This window comes from Formica exsecta, unplaced genomic scaffold (genome assembly GCF_003651465.1).
Source record: "Formica exsecta isolate Colony F162 unplaced genomic scaffold, ASM365146v1 scaffold421, whole genome shotgun sequence".
Lineage (NCBI taxonomy): Eukaryota > Metazoa > Arthropoda > Insecta > Hymenoptera > Formicidae > Formica > Formica exsecta.
In genome coordinates this window covers 496861-510562 of record NW_021851451.1, presented here as the reverse complement: position 1 = coordinate 510562, position 13702 = coordinate 496861, and the positions used below count along the sequence as shown (strand labels likewise).

General features: G+C 27.9%; 5 protein-coding genes and 2 long non-coding RNA genes across 7 annotated transcripts in view; 5 read left to right on the top strand and 2 right to left on the bottom strand.

Moving 5' to 3' along the window:
• Window positions 1-2945, top strand: part of LOC115240232 (beta-1,3-galactosyltransferase 1-like) — a 5138-nt gene extending 2193 nt beyond the window's left edge. Inside the window, 1 exon segment of the mRNA XM_029815262.1 lies at window positions 1-2945. This exon segment is cut by the window's left edge and continues 5 nt beyond it. Within this exon segment, the coding sequence (XP_029671122.1) occupies window positions 1-55 (55 nt within the window). The 3' untranslated portion in view covers window positions 56-2945.
• A 665-nt stretch (window positions 2946-3610) lies between these two features.
• Window positions 3611-6001, bottom strand: LOC115240226 (G patch domain-containing protein 4). The gene is made up of 2 exons (XM_029815251.1): window positions 5808-6001; window positions 3611-5608 (listed from the first exon to the last, which is right to left on the bottom strand). Exons 1-2 carry the CDS (start codon window positions 5854-5856, stop codon window positions 4068-4070), a joined length of 1590 nt encoding a protein of 529 aa, XP_029671111.1. The 5' UTR covers window positions 5857-6001; the 3' UTR covers window positions 3611-4067.
• A 136-nt stretch (window positions 6002-6137) lies between these two features.
• Window positions 6138-7985, top strand: LOC115240230 (macrophage mannose receptor 1-like). The gene is made up of 3 exons (XM_029815260.1): window positions 6138-6730; window positions 7009-7197; window positions 7314-7985. The coding sequence occupies exons 1-3, from the start codon at window positions 6664-6666 to the stop codon at window positions 7559-7561; spliced, it is 504 nt and encodes a 167-aa protein (XP_029671120.1). The 5' UTR covers window positions 6138-6663; the 3' UTR covers window positions 7562-7985.
• A 12-nt stretch (window positions 7986-7997) lies between these two features.
• On the top strand, window positions 7998-9043 carry LOC115240231. Its single transcript, XM_029815261.1, has 2 exons — window positions 7998-8347; window positions 8659-9043. Exons 1-2 carry the CDS (start codon window positions 8128-8130, stop codon window positions 8883-8885), a joined length of 447 nt encoding a protein of 148 aa, XP_029671121.1. The 5' UTR covers window positions 7998-8127; the 3' UTR covers window positions 8886-9043.
• An 11-nt stretch (window positions 9044-9054) lies between these two features.
• Window positions 9055-10184, top strand: LOC115240185 (the record flags this gene model as incomplete). Its single annotated transcript, XM_029815168.1, has 2 exons — window positions 9055-9325; window positions 9544-10184. Coding segments are annotated over 2 exons (912 nt in total), but the record flags the coding sequence as incomplete, so codon positions are not given.
• Window positions 10185-10512: 328 nt separating this feature from the next.
• On the bottom strand, window positions 10513-11776 carry LOC115240233. Its single transcript, XR_003884752.1, has 3 exons — window positions 11555-11776; window positions 11213-11387; window positions 10513-10983 (listed from the first exon to the last, which is right to left on the bottom strand). It is a non-coding gene; the product is annotated as an uncharacterized LOC115240233 (long non-coding RNA).
• Window positions 11777-12148: 372 nt separating this feature from the next.
• The window catches only part of LOC115240234, a 6627-nt gene continuing 5073 nt past the window's right edge, over window positions 12149-13702 (top strand). The window contains exon 1 of the long non-coding RNA XR_003884753.1: window positions 12149-12216. This is a non-coding gene — a long non-coding RNA (uncharacterized LOC115240234). The remainder of the gene's footprint in view (window positions 12217-13702) is intronic.

Here is a 13702-nt window from a genome sequence, read left to right as displayed (position 1 = left end):
CAGGAATGCTGGCTATTATGTCTTTAAAAGGAAAACTATAAACAAATGCGTTTAAGGTATGTTTCTTAAAGTATTGATATATCTCTCACGTACATTATATATATTATATAATGTACATGTTGTGTGTGTATATATATATAAAATTAGTTTTTTGTCAAGTTTTTATTAAGCGCAAATCGAATTGCGCCTAATATAAAAGCAAGGAATGATCCGAAAGCAATGAATTTCTAGAGGCTTACGAAAGTTCTTTCCAATTTCTTACAAAATTCATTATCTTTTTTATGAATATATTTTTATTATTTTATCGAAATATCATCTCTTGCTTTCTATATCACTTTATGCCATTTATCGAGCAGACGACAAAATTTCATTCTAAAAAAAATAATTCGGACCTTAAAATAATAAAATTATCAATAAATTCTCGCATATCTCCGATTCTATAAGGATATGTCCAGTTTTCATTATTAATTTATGATTGATAGTTAAAATTACAATTGAAGCCGATTTGCACCAACAATCTAATGGATCGTCTACCGGTTAGTGACTCATTGTCTCCTTGTGGATATTACGCATAGCGTAAGTGGAGACGACAGATTTTGATTGATTTATTAACGTTAACTGATATCGATGTAATTGGTACTATGCATTTTCAGAGAGAAGCGATTGTGGCAGGCGTTTGTGTGTTTCTATGATATTTTTCTATTTAAACCAAAGTAGTATTTAAGGATACGCTCTGTCAATTAAATCTTTTACATAATTTATATTATTTTTTCCGCTTCTTTTTTTTGTAAGACATGACAATTTAAGACGATAAGATTTCCGACACGCGGTGTTCGAATAACGAATGTTATTGTGTTATGGACAGTTCATTCAAGTTTGTCGGTTGATATTTCCTAATAATATTTAAATGATATGTATATATAAAATATAATATAGGAGAGCTAGAATAGTGATAGTGATGCGTCATCATATACATCAAATAAGAATTGACAGTTGAACAATTAGTGACTGAAGTACACAGGGAAGAGCGCAAGAAGCTTTCCCTATCCTAATAATACAGATAATCTGTATAATATTGTTGCTTTCATGTACTTATGTGAAATTATTTAGAAATGTAATAGCATTAATATTATCTACATATTTCAGAATCTTTTAATAGTCTTATATGTTTCCTAAGCATATATAACATAAAATTTAGGCACAAGAAAATTGCTTTCTTGATTTAGTAACATAAAATGTAGTTATTATTTTCTATCTAACAATGTATTAATGATTCTGAGTAAAGAAAAATTTCGTCATTAATATTAGTTGATATTAGTAAATGAAATTGATTCTTTCAAATTCATTGGATTATTCATTAGATTGTATTTTATATATCTGAATATTGACAACTTAAAATATTGTTAAAAAATTGCTTTATAATACATAAATGCACTGTATTGGTTGTATTTTAACTCACAAACATTTGAAATAATGTGATCATATTTTTAAGATATTGTGTTATTCTTATTTTTAGCGGCTTATATGAGCAATTTTGCAAAGCCTAGGATATTCATATTGCATCGTTATTTGGACATATTAAGGATTTGTTAAGAATGATTGTTCATTAAAAAGCACATTTGGTTTATAATAAAAATATTCTCTTCATGCGCTATATTATGAAAGATAATATGCGAGAGAGATTGAAAAGAGAGCCTCTGATTTTAATATATATATAGGTAAAAAGGTATGTAAATACACATAAGTGTATATTGCAGATATATTATGCCGATAAAAACAAATTTTTCTCTGTATAAAACATATCTATTCAACTTTAGTATATTCAAGTTAAATTGTTTCGTATATATATTGGAATATCTTGCTTTTTAACATTATTTTTCTATATATATATATCAAGTTTTTTTCAAATAAATTTTATATGTTTATGTAGCGTAATAGATTTATATATATTTATTTATTGTAACTTGTGAATTTTTTATTCTTTCTCTCTCTCTTCAAAATGGAAGTTCTACACATGTGTATTTCATTAATTTCAATAATATTATGGAAAATTCTAAGATAGTGCGCGTTTTTATCGCAAGTGAACAAACATTAAAAAATATAGCATGGCAAAGTTTAACTAATTTTTGAACAAATATACCATAAATACTAGAGAGCAGTATTGTTTGAAATGCATGATAAAATTAGTTTACTATTAAAAGTGTTAAGATAGTTGTTAAGAGAGCTTGATGATTTAGCCTAATACATGATAGAATCTTCTCCAAACTTTGTTAAGAACTTGTTATAACTTATCATTTAAATATAATTCGGAATCTGCCGCGTATATCACTTTATGTCATATCAGGATAATTAGAAAATTTAAGTAGCAAAGAAATTAATACATTCCATGATCCATGATGATGAGATATTTGTAATTTAGGATGAAGATTATTAAAATGATTATATATGGAATACCTTCTAGTGTGGCCTTAGAAAGTTTATTTTAAGAATAAATCGATCTGGCATTGAATTTTTTATTTATTATTAAAGAATCTTTGCTAGACCATTGTAATATTGGGTGCTATATGATATATTTGAAAAGTGTTGCTGTAATGATATACATTTGTAAGAACGGAAGTGTAATATGATAAGCCATCATGTTGCAACTTCAGTCAATCCTTACACATCGAATATATAAAACAAATCAGCTGATAAGACAGATAGCATTTCTTCTTGTTAAATTATATACATTTTTACTTGTGTAAAATATAATTCAGATGGTACATTATTTTATATCACGCTGTAGTATTCGTATGCTGTTTATATATTATTACAAATGCATTTTCTAAAGCTTTTAAATAAGGACATTGATTCGTACATTTGTGTAAACGTACAACAGGAATTGTGCATAAAACAAATATAAATATTGTTCTGTATTGCATTTCAAATAAAGAGAAAAAAACTGAGATGCGATTATTTATTAAAAATACAAAGATATAAGTGTTTTACATATAAGAAGATACAACATGCTGCATTGATTTTTTATGATAGGAACTTTGCTTAGACGGAAATTTTAAAAACATGAGTAAAATTGATGGGTTTCATATTAATTTTATTTATAATTAGATGTCGCGCGCAGTTATGTTTGCGAAAAGTATGATAATTAATGCATAATAATCGTAAGAAATTATCTCTATATAATTTATATCTTGATTTATATGTATATAAAACTATTGTAGACTTTGCTCATTTCAAAAAGACTTCAAATCTTTTTTCGTTTAATAATATCAATTTTCTTGAAATAAGCAAATCATAATTTTACAAAGTCTAACAATTTACAAATATATAATTGATAATGCAAAGTGTTATTTATATCGAGATCATAATGCTCACTCATGAAATATAAAGCATCTATGAAATATTGTCTATTATTGATGAAAGGTAACATGGTTTTTTTTATTAATGTTATTTTTTCCTAAATTATCTTTTATGTACATGTTCAAGAATGTATAGTATAATAATAATAATAATTTTATTTATTAATTGTATTTATTTTAGCAAATGTCTTTTTCATATAAACGTTGCTTTTGATGTAATAATATAAGGAATAGAAATAATATATATAATAAAAAGTAAACATTTCAGAAACATTTATTTGATTAATATAATTTCCATAAATTCACATAATGGAGGGAAAAAACAGATATATAATAATGTTTAGCATCTTTATATATAAAAAGATCAAAAGAATTGAGCACACAAAATGTATAACAAAAAGTAATAAAAACAGATTGGATTTCTCGTTAAAATAGAAATTATATGAATAATAACAAATGATGCAATGATTAAATATTATTATTTGCATTTTTCATCAGTTCTGTGTGTGTGTGTGTTGTCATGTATGAATAACTACAATTTTTCCTTCTTAAATATTAGACTTTCATATATTTCATTATTAAGATTTATATTTTAATGTATAAAAGCGGAAACGTACCAGAGATTATCCAGATTCACATGTGATAATGCAATTCAATCAGTAATTGTCAATAATCTCAATAATTTATTTAATATTCTATTTTGAATTTTTTTTAAACAGGTGTAAGATGAGTTTGGGTGAGCTTTTTTTTGAATGCATTTGCACTTACCTCTTCTGTAAGATCAAATGTTGTTAGCTTTTTTATTACAGTGTTTAAATCATCTGTACAAAAATTTACTGGATTGATAACTTTCTCTAGTTGTTTTTTAACTCGTTTCTGCTGGTGTTTTTTTTTAATTTTTTTATCTTTATTGTGTAATTTATCATCTGAATTGTTTATATGCGATTGGTCTTTAGTTGAACTTATAGAAAGAGATTTATAAAATGATATTTTGGGGGATGTATCTAATTTATCATAATATAGTGAATAGAATTTTTTCATTGGTGGCTTGAAATCTCTTTCGCCAACATCAAAATACTTCCAACTTGTAGTTTTCTGCTCTTGTATTTGTTGTTCAATATTCATATTTCTTATCTCCTTATCTGTTGGAAGCATTATTTTACTAATATCCTTCTCAATTTTATCATTTATGTTATTTAAACTTGAGATAACTGGACTTCTTTGACTTTGATAAATATACATTTTTTGTTGTAAACTAGATTTCTTTGACTTTGATAAATATACATCCTCTGTTGTATCCTTCAGTTTATCTTGTATGTCAGATGCTGTTTTATATAGAATATTATATGCATTACGTTGAACCTCTTGTTCAAAACTTCTCTTTCGCCTATTTTTCTTTCTTTTCTTGCTACACTTTCCCGATTTTATATCTAATTGTGACTTACACTCTTTTTCTTTTTTAAATCTTGCTAATTCTTCATCATGTAGAGAATTATACTCTGAATCTGTTTTTCCTTTCAGACTACAAATACTAAATTGCTGTATAAATTTATTTATTCTTTTTTTGTGACTTTTTCTTGCACTTTTGGATCTGATATAATCTTTAGTTTCATATTCCGATGTTTCCGTGTTTTGATCATCAACCATTTCCGGAGTGTCTTCTGGATCCTCACTTTCCTCTGTATCTAATTCTACATTTGCCCCTCTATGAGTCATAGTATTCTTTTTAACTAAACTTGCATCTAGTTGACATACACCACCAATATTAACATCTAGAAATATTCTATCTTGTTGTGCAATTCTCGCAAGTTTTCCACTTAACATGACACCATGTCCTGCTGGTTTTGCTGTTCTATCACCACATGCTTTATATAACTGTTCATCAGTCAATGGAATATATATAGAATCTTTTGCAGTCTCTTCTTCCTTCTCCATAGAAGTATCTTGTATTAAACAACCATTGTGAAGAGTAGAGGTTTTCAAAAAGTTTCCATATTTTTGTTGCTCAGTCTTTTTACTCTTCTTAGAAGAAACAGTAGTCCAAGCATCAATTATATTCGAGTTGTTAATTGTAGACAAAGAAACTTCGTTGTCATGCAAGTCGACCTTGATATTTTTGGCAGCATTATCGTACAAGGTTTCCCACCAGTGCTCCGAGTTGTTTTCGTTGTATCCTATGCCCGCATTATCGAATTTTAACGTCGGTTTTATGGCTTCCTTAAGACCGTTCTCATTTTTACCGAGTCCCTTTCCTATATTATTAAAAAAAAATTTTATCTATTTGCTTTGTCCGTTACAAATATCGCAATATAAATAATGAAGAGAGATAAAATAAGAGCAACATTCATGTCGAGTAATGAAATAAAGATTTAGTTAGACGTCGCTTATCTGCCTTGTAACAAACAAGGTTACGCCGTTTTATTCGAGCCGAACATTCATGCGATATCGTACCTTCTTTCCAACCGTACTTTAGTAGTTGCGTTTTCGCAAAATTAGCCATTTATCACCATTTATGTTATTACGTATTATATAGACAACCTCTTATATACTCCTTTAAACTGTACATTCACATGCATGTTGTCATATGTTACGGATTACGGATAGGATTTTCGCATGCGCCCTCAATAGCCAATTGCACGAAATATTGTGTCTACTTAAATATAAATATATCGATAACAAGAAATTTACCAACTATCGATATTTTGCAACTGCAAAAATTTAAATTCAAAAATTAACAAAATATTAAAAAAATATATAATCATAATAATAGAGATTTATAAAGAATTTCTGAAATTTTAAATCTGGGAATATCTTTTTTTTCCCCTCCGTGAACATGGAAAAATATTTATATCGTGTGCTTATAAAAGCTATTAGTTTAAAAGATATATTTAAACTTTATATGTTTTAGTGAAGCAGTAGTTAGATCTATCAACATTGTTTATATACAATATATTTTCTTATTTATTACGCTCATGTTTGCGCATTTATAATTGCTTTTATCATATTTGCAAAAGCATCAGCTAGTTTTTAATATCAGTTTCTCTAATAGTAATAAAAAATATAGCAGACCAAGAAACTTACCTTTTTTGTCACTATTCTTTACTTTTATTTATTTTTAAAGTTCCTTTTCGCGCTTTTTTTTCTAATATTTTTTTTAGATTTAACAATAAGTGGTAATCATCTCAATGTTATATCAGACATGGTATGCAATATGGTACACTTTGTTTAAAAACATTGGCGATCACTATTAGAATCGGCCAGCGATAACAGTCAGTCGAAGGCTATTTGCGCTAGTAGTTGCAGCGAAATGTTAACGATCCTTTTTTTCCCGTTTTATTTCATAGTGCCGAGACAGATCATCGCGCAATTTTTGAGTATGATAAAAATCTATATCATATTTTTTAATTATTTGTAATATTCTTCATTTACAGTAAATTAATTTGCGCAAAAAAACAATTTATATATATGTTATCTTAATCAATATTTTATATATTAAATAATTTAGATACTAATGAACTAATGTATCAATATTCTGATCGTATCCAAATAATTATATCAAAATATTGTTTGATGCAGGTTTTTTTCTTTTAATAAATTAATAACCGATTTGCGATATTCAAATATTTTGAATAGTTTACGATATAAACTGCAGATTTATCGTCGAATGACCTCGCCACGCATATTTTTGTGGATGACAATATAGAATATATATTTTGCGGATATCGTGTAACCTGGGACGAGGCTCGAGTAATTTGTTTAAATTATAAAGCCGAGCTTGCGACAGTGGATACTGATCGAAAGGCTCGAATTGCAATCCACGCGATCGTCGATAATGATTTGCGTGAGTACCGAGAAACCTGAAAATTTAGCTTATTATTGAAAAAGATTTATTTTTGGGAAATTATGCTTTTGGAGATTAAGATCTTAATCAACTTAAGATCAATAATACTTAATCAGCGATTTATGATAATCTATGGATTGGAGGACGGGAAGATTCTCTCGGTGCCTGGTTCTGGATCTCAAACGGGAATAAGGTGATTCTAAAGAGCGCATCATATCGAAATATTAGTTTATGGTATCCGAATTCTTCTAATGAGGATTTACAACAGTGCCTGAGCATAGACAGATTACATCACAAGGAATCAATTTTTGTTCCATTGCGATGCAATCAACGAAGATCTTTTATCTGCCAAAGAGGTAGATAATTTTTCATCTAGAATAGTTTGCCATATCTGATATTACTTGCATGCGTTATCATATTGAAAAATAATTTTTATTATTTCATTATTATTATGATATAGATTATATTTATCCAAAGTGATAATATAAATGTAGAATTTATACATATCATAATAAACAATAGCGATTTAAATCTATTGCTAATGTGTTAAATACATTGCTAAATGAATTAATTGTTTCTTTTTTAATGTACAGATAGAGATCAATCCAATGGTAAAAGTACCAAGATGATGGGTTCCACTCTCATGGATGAAGAAGAATTCATGTTATACTCAACAAAACTCACTTGGCCAGAAGCTGTTGTTCACTGTCGGAAGGAGGGTTTGCAGATCGCTGAAGTCAAAACAATGTCACAAGCTCAATCCTTGGCATTCCTCATGATACGAGCCCGACCTGGTATTTCATAAAACCAGATTAAATAGGATATTCTTGACATTTTTATAAAAAGTTTTAAACAATTATTCTTTATATAATAATATAACAATTTCTTATGTAATAAAATTTATGCTTATTTCTGACTAATAGTCATCATATGATTTCAGAATCGATCGAGAACGCATGGATCGGCGGATATGCGACTGTAAATATGTGGAAGTGGTTATCGTCTGGCAGCAATATTTCGAACAATGATTTATGGAGAGGCCACAATAGAGAATTACATGGTTGTCTTTTGCTGGATAGACACATGTGTGAAATACCGGTTTATTTGGAAGCAAAGTGTGATCGTAAACGTGATGTTCTTTGTCAAAGACGTAAGAAAATTATAACTATAAAAATAACTGTAGAATTAATGTAACATACACGATAAGAATAAATTTATTGACTCAATTATATATTATTTTGTTTAACATTTGTCTTTTATAAATTCTTAAATACATAAAATATAAAACTCAATGATTGAATTTTTAGAATATTTTTGATATTTAAAGAATAACCATTCAAAAAGTTGTATTATGTTAAAAATTAAATTATTATGAAATATTCTGAGAAGGAAAATTTATACATTATAATTATTGCATTTACTTAAAATCACACTTGCTATCATAATTTCTTTTAATTTTAGCCTCAAGAAAGCGGATGAGTAAAAAGCCCATCCCAGTTTATGTAGAGGAATGTCTTTACTGGATAGGACTCCATGCACTCACATGGTTTCAAGCCCAACTCTCATGTAAAGAATTGAATGCATCACTCATTATACTAAATTCTTCAAGAATTATTAATCATATGATGTCTTTGATGGAAGACAACAGAAAAGGCAAGATAACGAGTATCAAGAACAATTTTATATGAAAGAATAGATAGAATGTTATGCATGCATTAAATGAAAGAAGTGGTATCTTGATTTTCACAGAATAATATATCATAAAAATTATCTGTAACATTAGAAAATAGAAAAGTTATAAAATAAAAGTATATTTAATTATAAATTACGAATTTCAGATTATGTTTAATTACTTATTTCATATATTTGATAATTGCAGAACTGCGGCATATCTGGACTGATGGCCGACGTAAATTGTCGATGTTCAACGATACACCGCTCTGGAGATGGACTTGGGAAAGTACTGGCGAGCTAGTTTCCGAAATGGGTGTAAGCTTTGTTCCATGGTGCTTAGCTGGTCAATGTCACAATAATGATGCAAATTGCTTAAACTTTGATCATGCAGATTACACTCCTATCATATATGGGCTGAACTGCAATCAAAGTCAAACGTATATTTGTCAACCTTGTAAGTATATGAAAAATAGGAAAGAGATTCTGAAAAATAGGAAAGTATTATGGAATAAGAGAATTTATGATAAGTTGCCAATTATATATAGATAATTTAAATTTGATAAATCCATTTTCTATGTCAATCCTAGAAATAATCATAATTACTTAATAAGAATAATAAACGAAAAAGAATATATATATATATAGTAAGAGCCATAAATTATAAATTTGAAGGGTCAGCAGCATGCGCGCCTCGTAGATCGAACTTGGACACGAGCTATGCATTATCAGGCAATAACGACTTGCTGCAAACATTTTCGCTTTCGAAGACAACGACAGCATCTTATTATGATGAAGAAGATAATCAAAAGTCTGTTCATGCTACCATACCTTTGTTTACGAATCATAGTTTTCCAAGCTCAACAAATCAAACTGATAATCTTCAAAACAATTTCTTTTTTAAAGAAGAAAGAAATTCAATAATTCCTAATTCTTCTGATTATAAGAATAATTATATTGCTAGAAAAAGCTATACTGAAAAAATCATATATGTAGAAGAAAAGGAAGAAAAAGCTAGTGATAACAATATTACTGTTTTTCTCATTCCTTCTTATCATATCTTTGAAAAACCGATCAAAATAAAACTAACTTCAAAAGATGCAGGGAACAATATTCATGGTAAATTTAAATCAAACTCTTCATTCAGTAACATCATTGTATCTTCAAGAGGTAACAACAAAATTTGGAATAAATCCATATTTAGATATTTACCAATTCCTGTGTTTAATGCGAGATCATATAACAAAATTAAAATATATCCAGGGATATTTCGATCTCTCGTCTATTTTCTGCCTAATCGATATTATTATCCATAGTATCATGTCTGATTTAATCGAAAAAAAGATGTTTCTATATTAAAATAAAAATCGATATAATTATATCATAATATTCACAAAGTTAGTATAAAATAAAAAATAATTATTTTTAAAATCAATAAATATATAATTAATATTAATAAAAATTATTTAATTTATCATTTGTTATTTTTCTAATAAAATAAAATAACTGTATAAAGTATTTTGTATTTCTACAGAGAAATCTCTTGCAATAAATTCTCAATTTTATGAACAAATGAAAAGTATTTCAAATTTATAATATTTGAGATACATATTTATATTCTCTCTCTTTTTATTTAACATATATTTTTATATTACTTCAAAAATATTTTTTTCTTCTTGAAAGCTTTTGTATTCTATGAACTTTCAATGAACGACTATTTTTACAGTTTTCATAATGCACACAGTAATTAATATTGTATAATAACTCACATAATTAATTTTTTATTTAGCACTAGTTTTACTTTAATGCCAAATTTATTAAAATTTTCTTTTAATAATCTTCATCTTTTAAGATGTAATGAACAAATTTAAAATTTGTAAAATCTTTGATTGCATATATTATGAATCATATCCTCATCAATAAACAATATAGTTTTAAAATATATTTCTGTTTATAAGTGTTATTTATATAAATATAGAACATATAGAATTTCTTTAAAATAAAATCTGTTGTACTATTACACTTACTCTATATTATTATATAGTTTTCACAGATGTATCAATAGTATTTATATTTGATATTTGCTAAAATTCTTCTTGAATCGCGTAAACATCCCTAAATGACAACATAAAGTATCGTATATAAATCTATTTTCAAATATTATAATAATTTATCAAATACTACAATTATCATTATAATTAATAATTTATCAAATATCAATAATTTTATATTTTTCTTTAAATCTTTAGCTATAAATCTATAAAAGTCAAAATAGCTTGTCAAACTGTTTGTTGTATATATCATGCAGTGAATAACTCAATCGTTATCAATAATAAGATATTACCGTAATTGTAAGCATCCAATCTTTTACTGTATCTATTTCCTCTCTATTTTTTTTCTGGAAGAAAGTGTTGAATATGGAACTCTAGTCGAGAAGTATTCATGTGATAAAATTAAATCAAATAATAATTTATGTTATTATATGTTATTATCATAATGAGATATTCCACGCTCTCCAACTATAAATAATACAAAACAATGTCAACAGTATTCAAATATGATTGATTAAGAAATAAAAGATAAGATAAAAAAATGCGATAAGAATGCATTCTTTTGTTAGATCTGATTATTAAAATAAAAGTGAAGCATGGATAAAAAGATTCGCTTTCATTTACATTTTACATACATGTATGAATATCGAAATAAACAGGTTAGAAATTAGGTAGGTCTATTTATCAAGCATCCTTCAACTTTGCTGTTGCAGACAAAACACCCAGATTCTCGTATACGATTTGGTGAGCACGGTCCTCGCGAATCATGACTTTTGAGCTGTTTCTTGTTAGAAATATTTGCAACAACCGTAACAAGGGAGATGTTACCATTCTTCATATCATGATACATACTAAAGACAACTGGAGATAGTTGAAAGTTTTGTTAAAAATTCGAATGAGTATGATCGTAATAAACCTTCATTTTCGCATTACTTTGAAGAAAAAAATATTAATTGTGGATATCTCGTATCACATTCATTTGCATAAAGACTTTAAACTATTTTAATTCCCGCGCCAAATTTTCGAGAACTGCTCGGCTATTTTCGGTAGATTTCGTGCGACTTCTTCGACTTGATTGGCTGATTTTAAAAATTTCGATTCCGCGAGAATGTGTCGATATATCCACTAATGAGACAGCTCAGTATATCCGCGAATTACTATTTTAAAGCTTGACCAATCAGGACAAGGAATACCGGCGCTGATTTCAAGACGTTACGTCCGGCTTCTTCCTCTTTTCCCACGGAAACGGCGCTTGGTACAGACGCAGAAATTGCAAGCTTCGATAATATCCGCACAGGTAAGCCGACAAAGAAATAATCGAACCAAATAGATACGATTATACGCAATAGAATTGTTTTCTTGAATAGACTGTGAGAATATTTAATAGGTTTATGGCATATTAGACGGGAATTATAAGAATAAAAAGTCAAGCGTCTTTTCGGTTAAGATAATTGGCCATTATGGATATACTTTTATTCTATTCGTCTTCCGAGTATTTGTTTAAAGACGAATCTATTCTTCTACATGTATTTATAATCGAATTTACATTATGTCTAGTATTATCTTTATCGAAAACTTGTTTAGGAATGAATCGCAGAGTATTTTATTAAGTCAACGACGCGGCGCGACGTTACATTAATTTTCGAGACGCGATTGCGAAAAATATTGGCGCTGATTTCACGGCGTTACGTCCGGCTTCTTCCTCTTTTCCCACGGAAACGGCGCTTGGTACAGACGCAGTTATTCTATCCGTCTTCCGAGTATTTGTTTAAAGACGAATCTATTCTTCTACATGTATTTATAATCGAATTATTATGTCTAATATTATCCTTATCGTAAGCTTGCTTAGGAATTAATCGCAGAGTATTTTATTAAATCAACGGCGCGGCGTCGCATTAATTTTCGAGACGCGATCGCGAAAAACCTCGTCGAACATGGTCAAGTATGTGTTGGTTAGTGAGTATCAACTTGCGCAATTATTTAATTTGATTAAGCGATTAAACATATCGCGACAACGGCTTTTTGTCGAAGAAAACATTTTGCGCGCTACATTTACTTGAGTAGATAAGAATAGCGATAACAATTTATGGAAATCATTGTCTCTCATGATATACTCTCATATACTTACAATAATTTTCATGTATTAAAATCATATTTTAATCATTTTTGATTGTGTATTAATACAATGGGTAGCATCACCAGCCATTAAAATGTTGTGCAAAAGTACCGCTCATTAATTATATTCGGGTGTGATTAATGTGCGCGTAATTGTAATTAATTTGTTTTTTTTTCCAGAGAGTATCACAAAAGAGCGATAATGGTGAAATAAGAGAGGAGAAGGAGAAGGCCCGGAGCGGCATCAAGCGACGGCGGAATAACCATAAAGTGAATAATTTATTATTTTTTATGTGTATATTATTATTATTTGAAACAATTTAATAAAAGGAAAATTTTAATGCATGCTGTAATTACATTTTGAGATGTAATTTGGATACTTGTTTTAAATTAGATTAAATAGATAAATTTGTATATTTTACAGATTAACACTGTATATTACGCTGTATAACTCAGTAACTGCACATTGCACCGATAAGGATTTAAATTGTTTTCTATTTTAATTACAAGGTAATAGATTTGTGAAAATTAACAGATATATATATATAAATTATATTTAAAAGATAACAAATACATTAGAAACAAAAATCAAACAATTTATAATATTCTTCTGATATTCTGATTTATATATTAAAATATAAAAATATAATAATATTGATATAAATATA

Excerpts from the sequence above, each read along its gene's own strand:
- LOC115240226 (XM_029815251.1), bottom strand. The coding sequence starts at position 5,856 with ATGGCTAATTTTGCGAAAACGCAACTACTAAAGTACGGTTGGAAAGAA. Across the intron at positions 5,609-5,807 it reads AAAGTACGGTTGGAAAGAAG|GAAAGGGACTCGGTAAAAAT; the intron begins GTACGATATCGC and ends TTAATAATATAG.
- LOC115240230 (XM_029815260.1), top strand. The coding sequence starts at position 6,664 with ATGTTAACGATCCTTTTTTTCCCGTTTTATTTCATAGTGCCGAGACAG. Across the intron at positions 6,731-7,008 it reads GATCATCGCGCAATTTTTGA|ATTTATCGTCGAATGACCTC; the intron begins GTATGATAAAAA and ends TATAAACTGCAG. Across the intron at positions 7,198-7,313 it reads GATCGTCGATAATGATTTGC|CGATTTATGATAATCTATGG; the intron begins GTGAGTACCGAG and ends ATACTTAATCAG.
- LOC115240231 (XM_029815261.1), top strand. The coding sequence starts at position 8,128 with ATGATTTCAGAATCGATCGAGAACGCATGGATCGGCGGATATGCGACT. Across the intron at positions 8,348-8,658 it reads TGATGTTCTTTGTCAAAGAC|CCTCAAGAAAGCGGATGAGT; the intron begins GTAAGAAAATTA and ends TTTTAATTTTAG.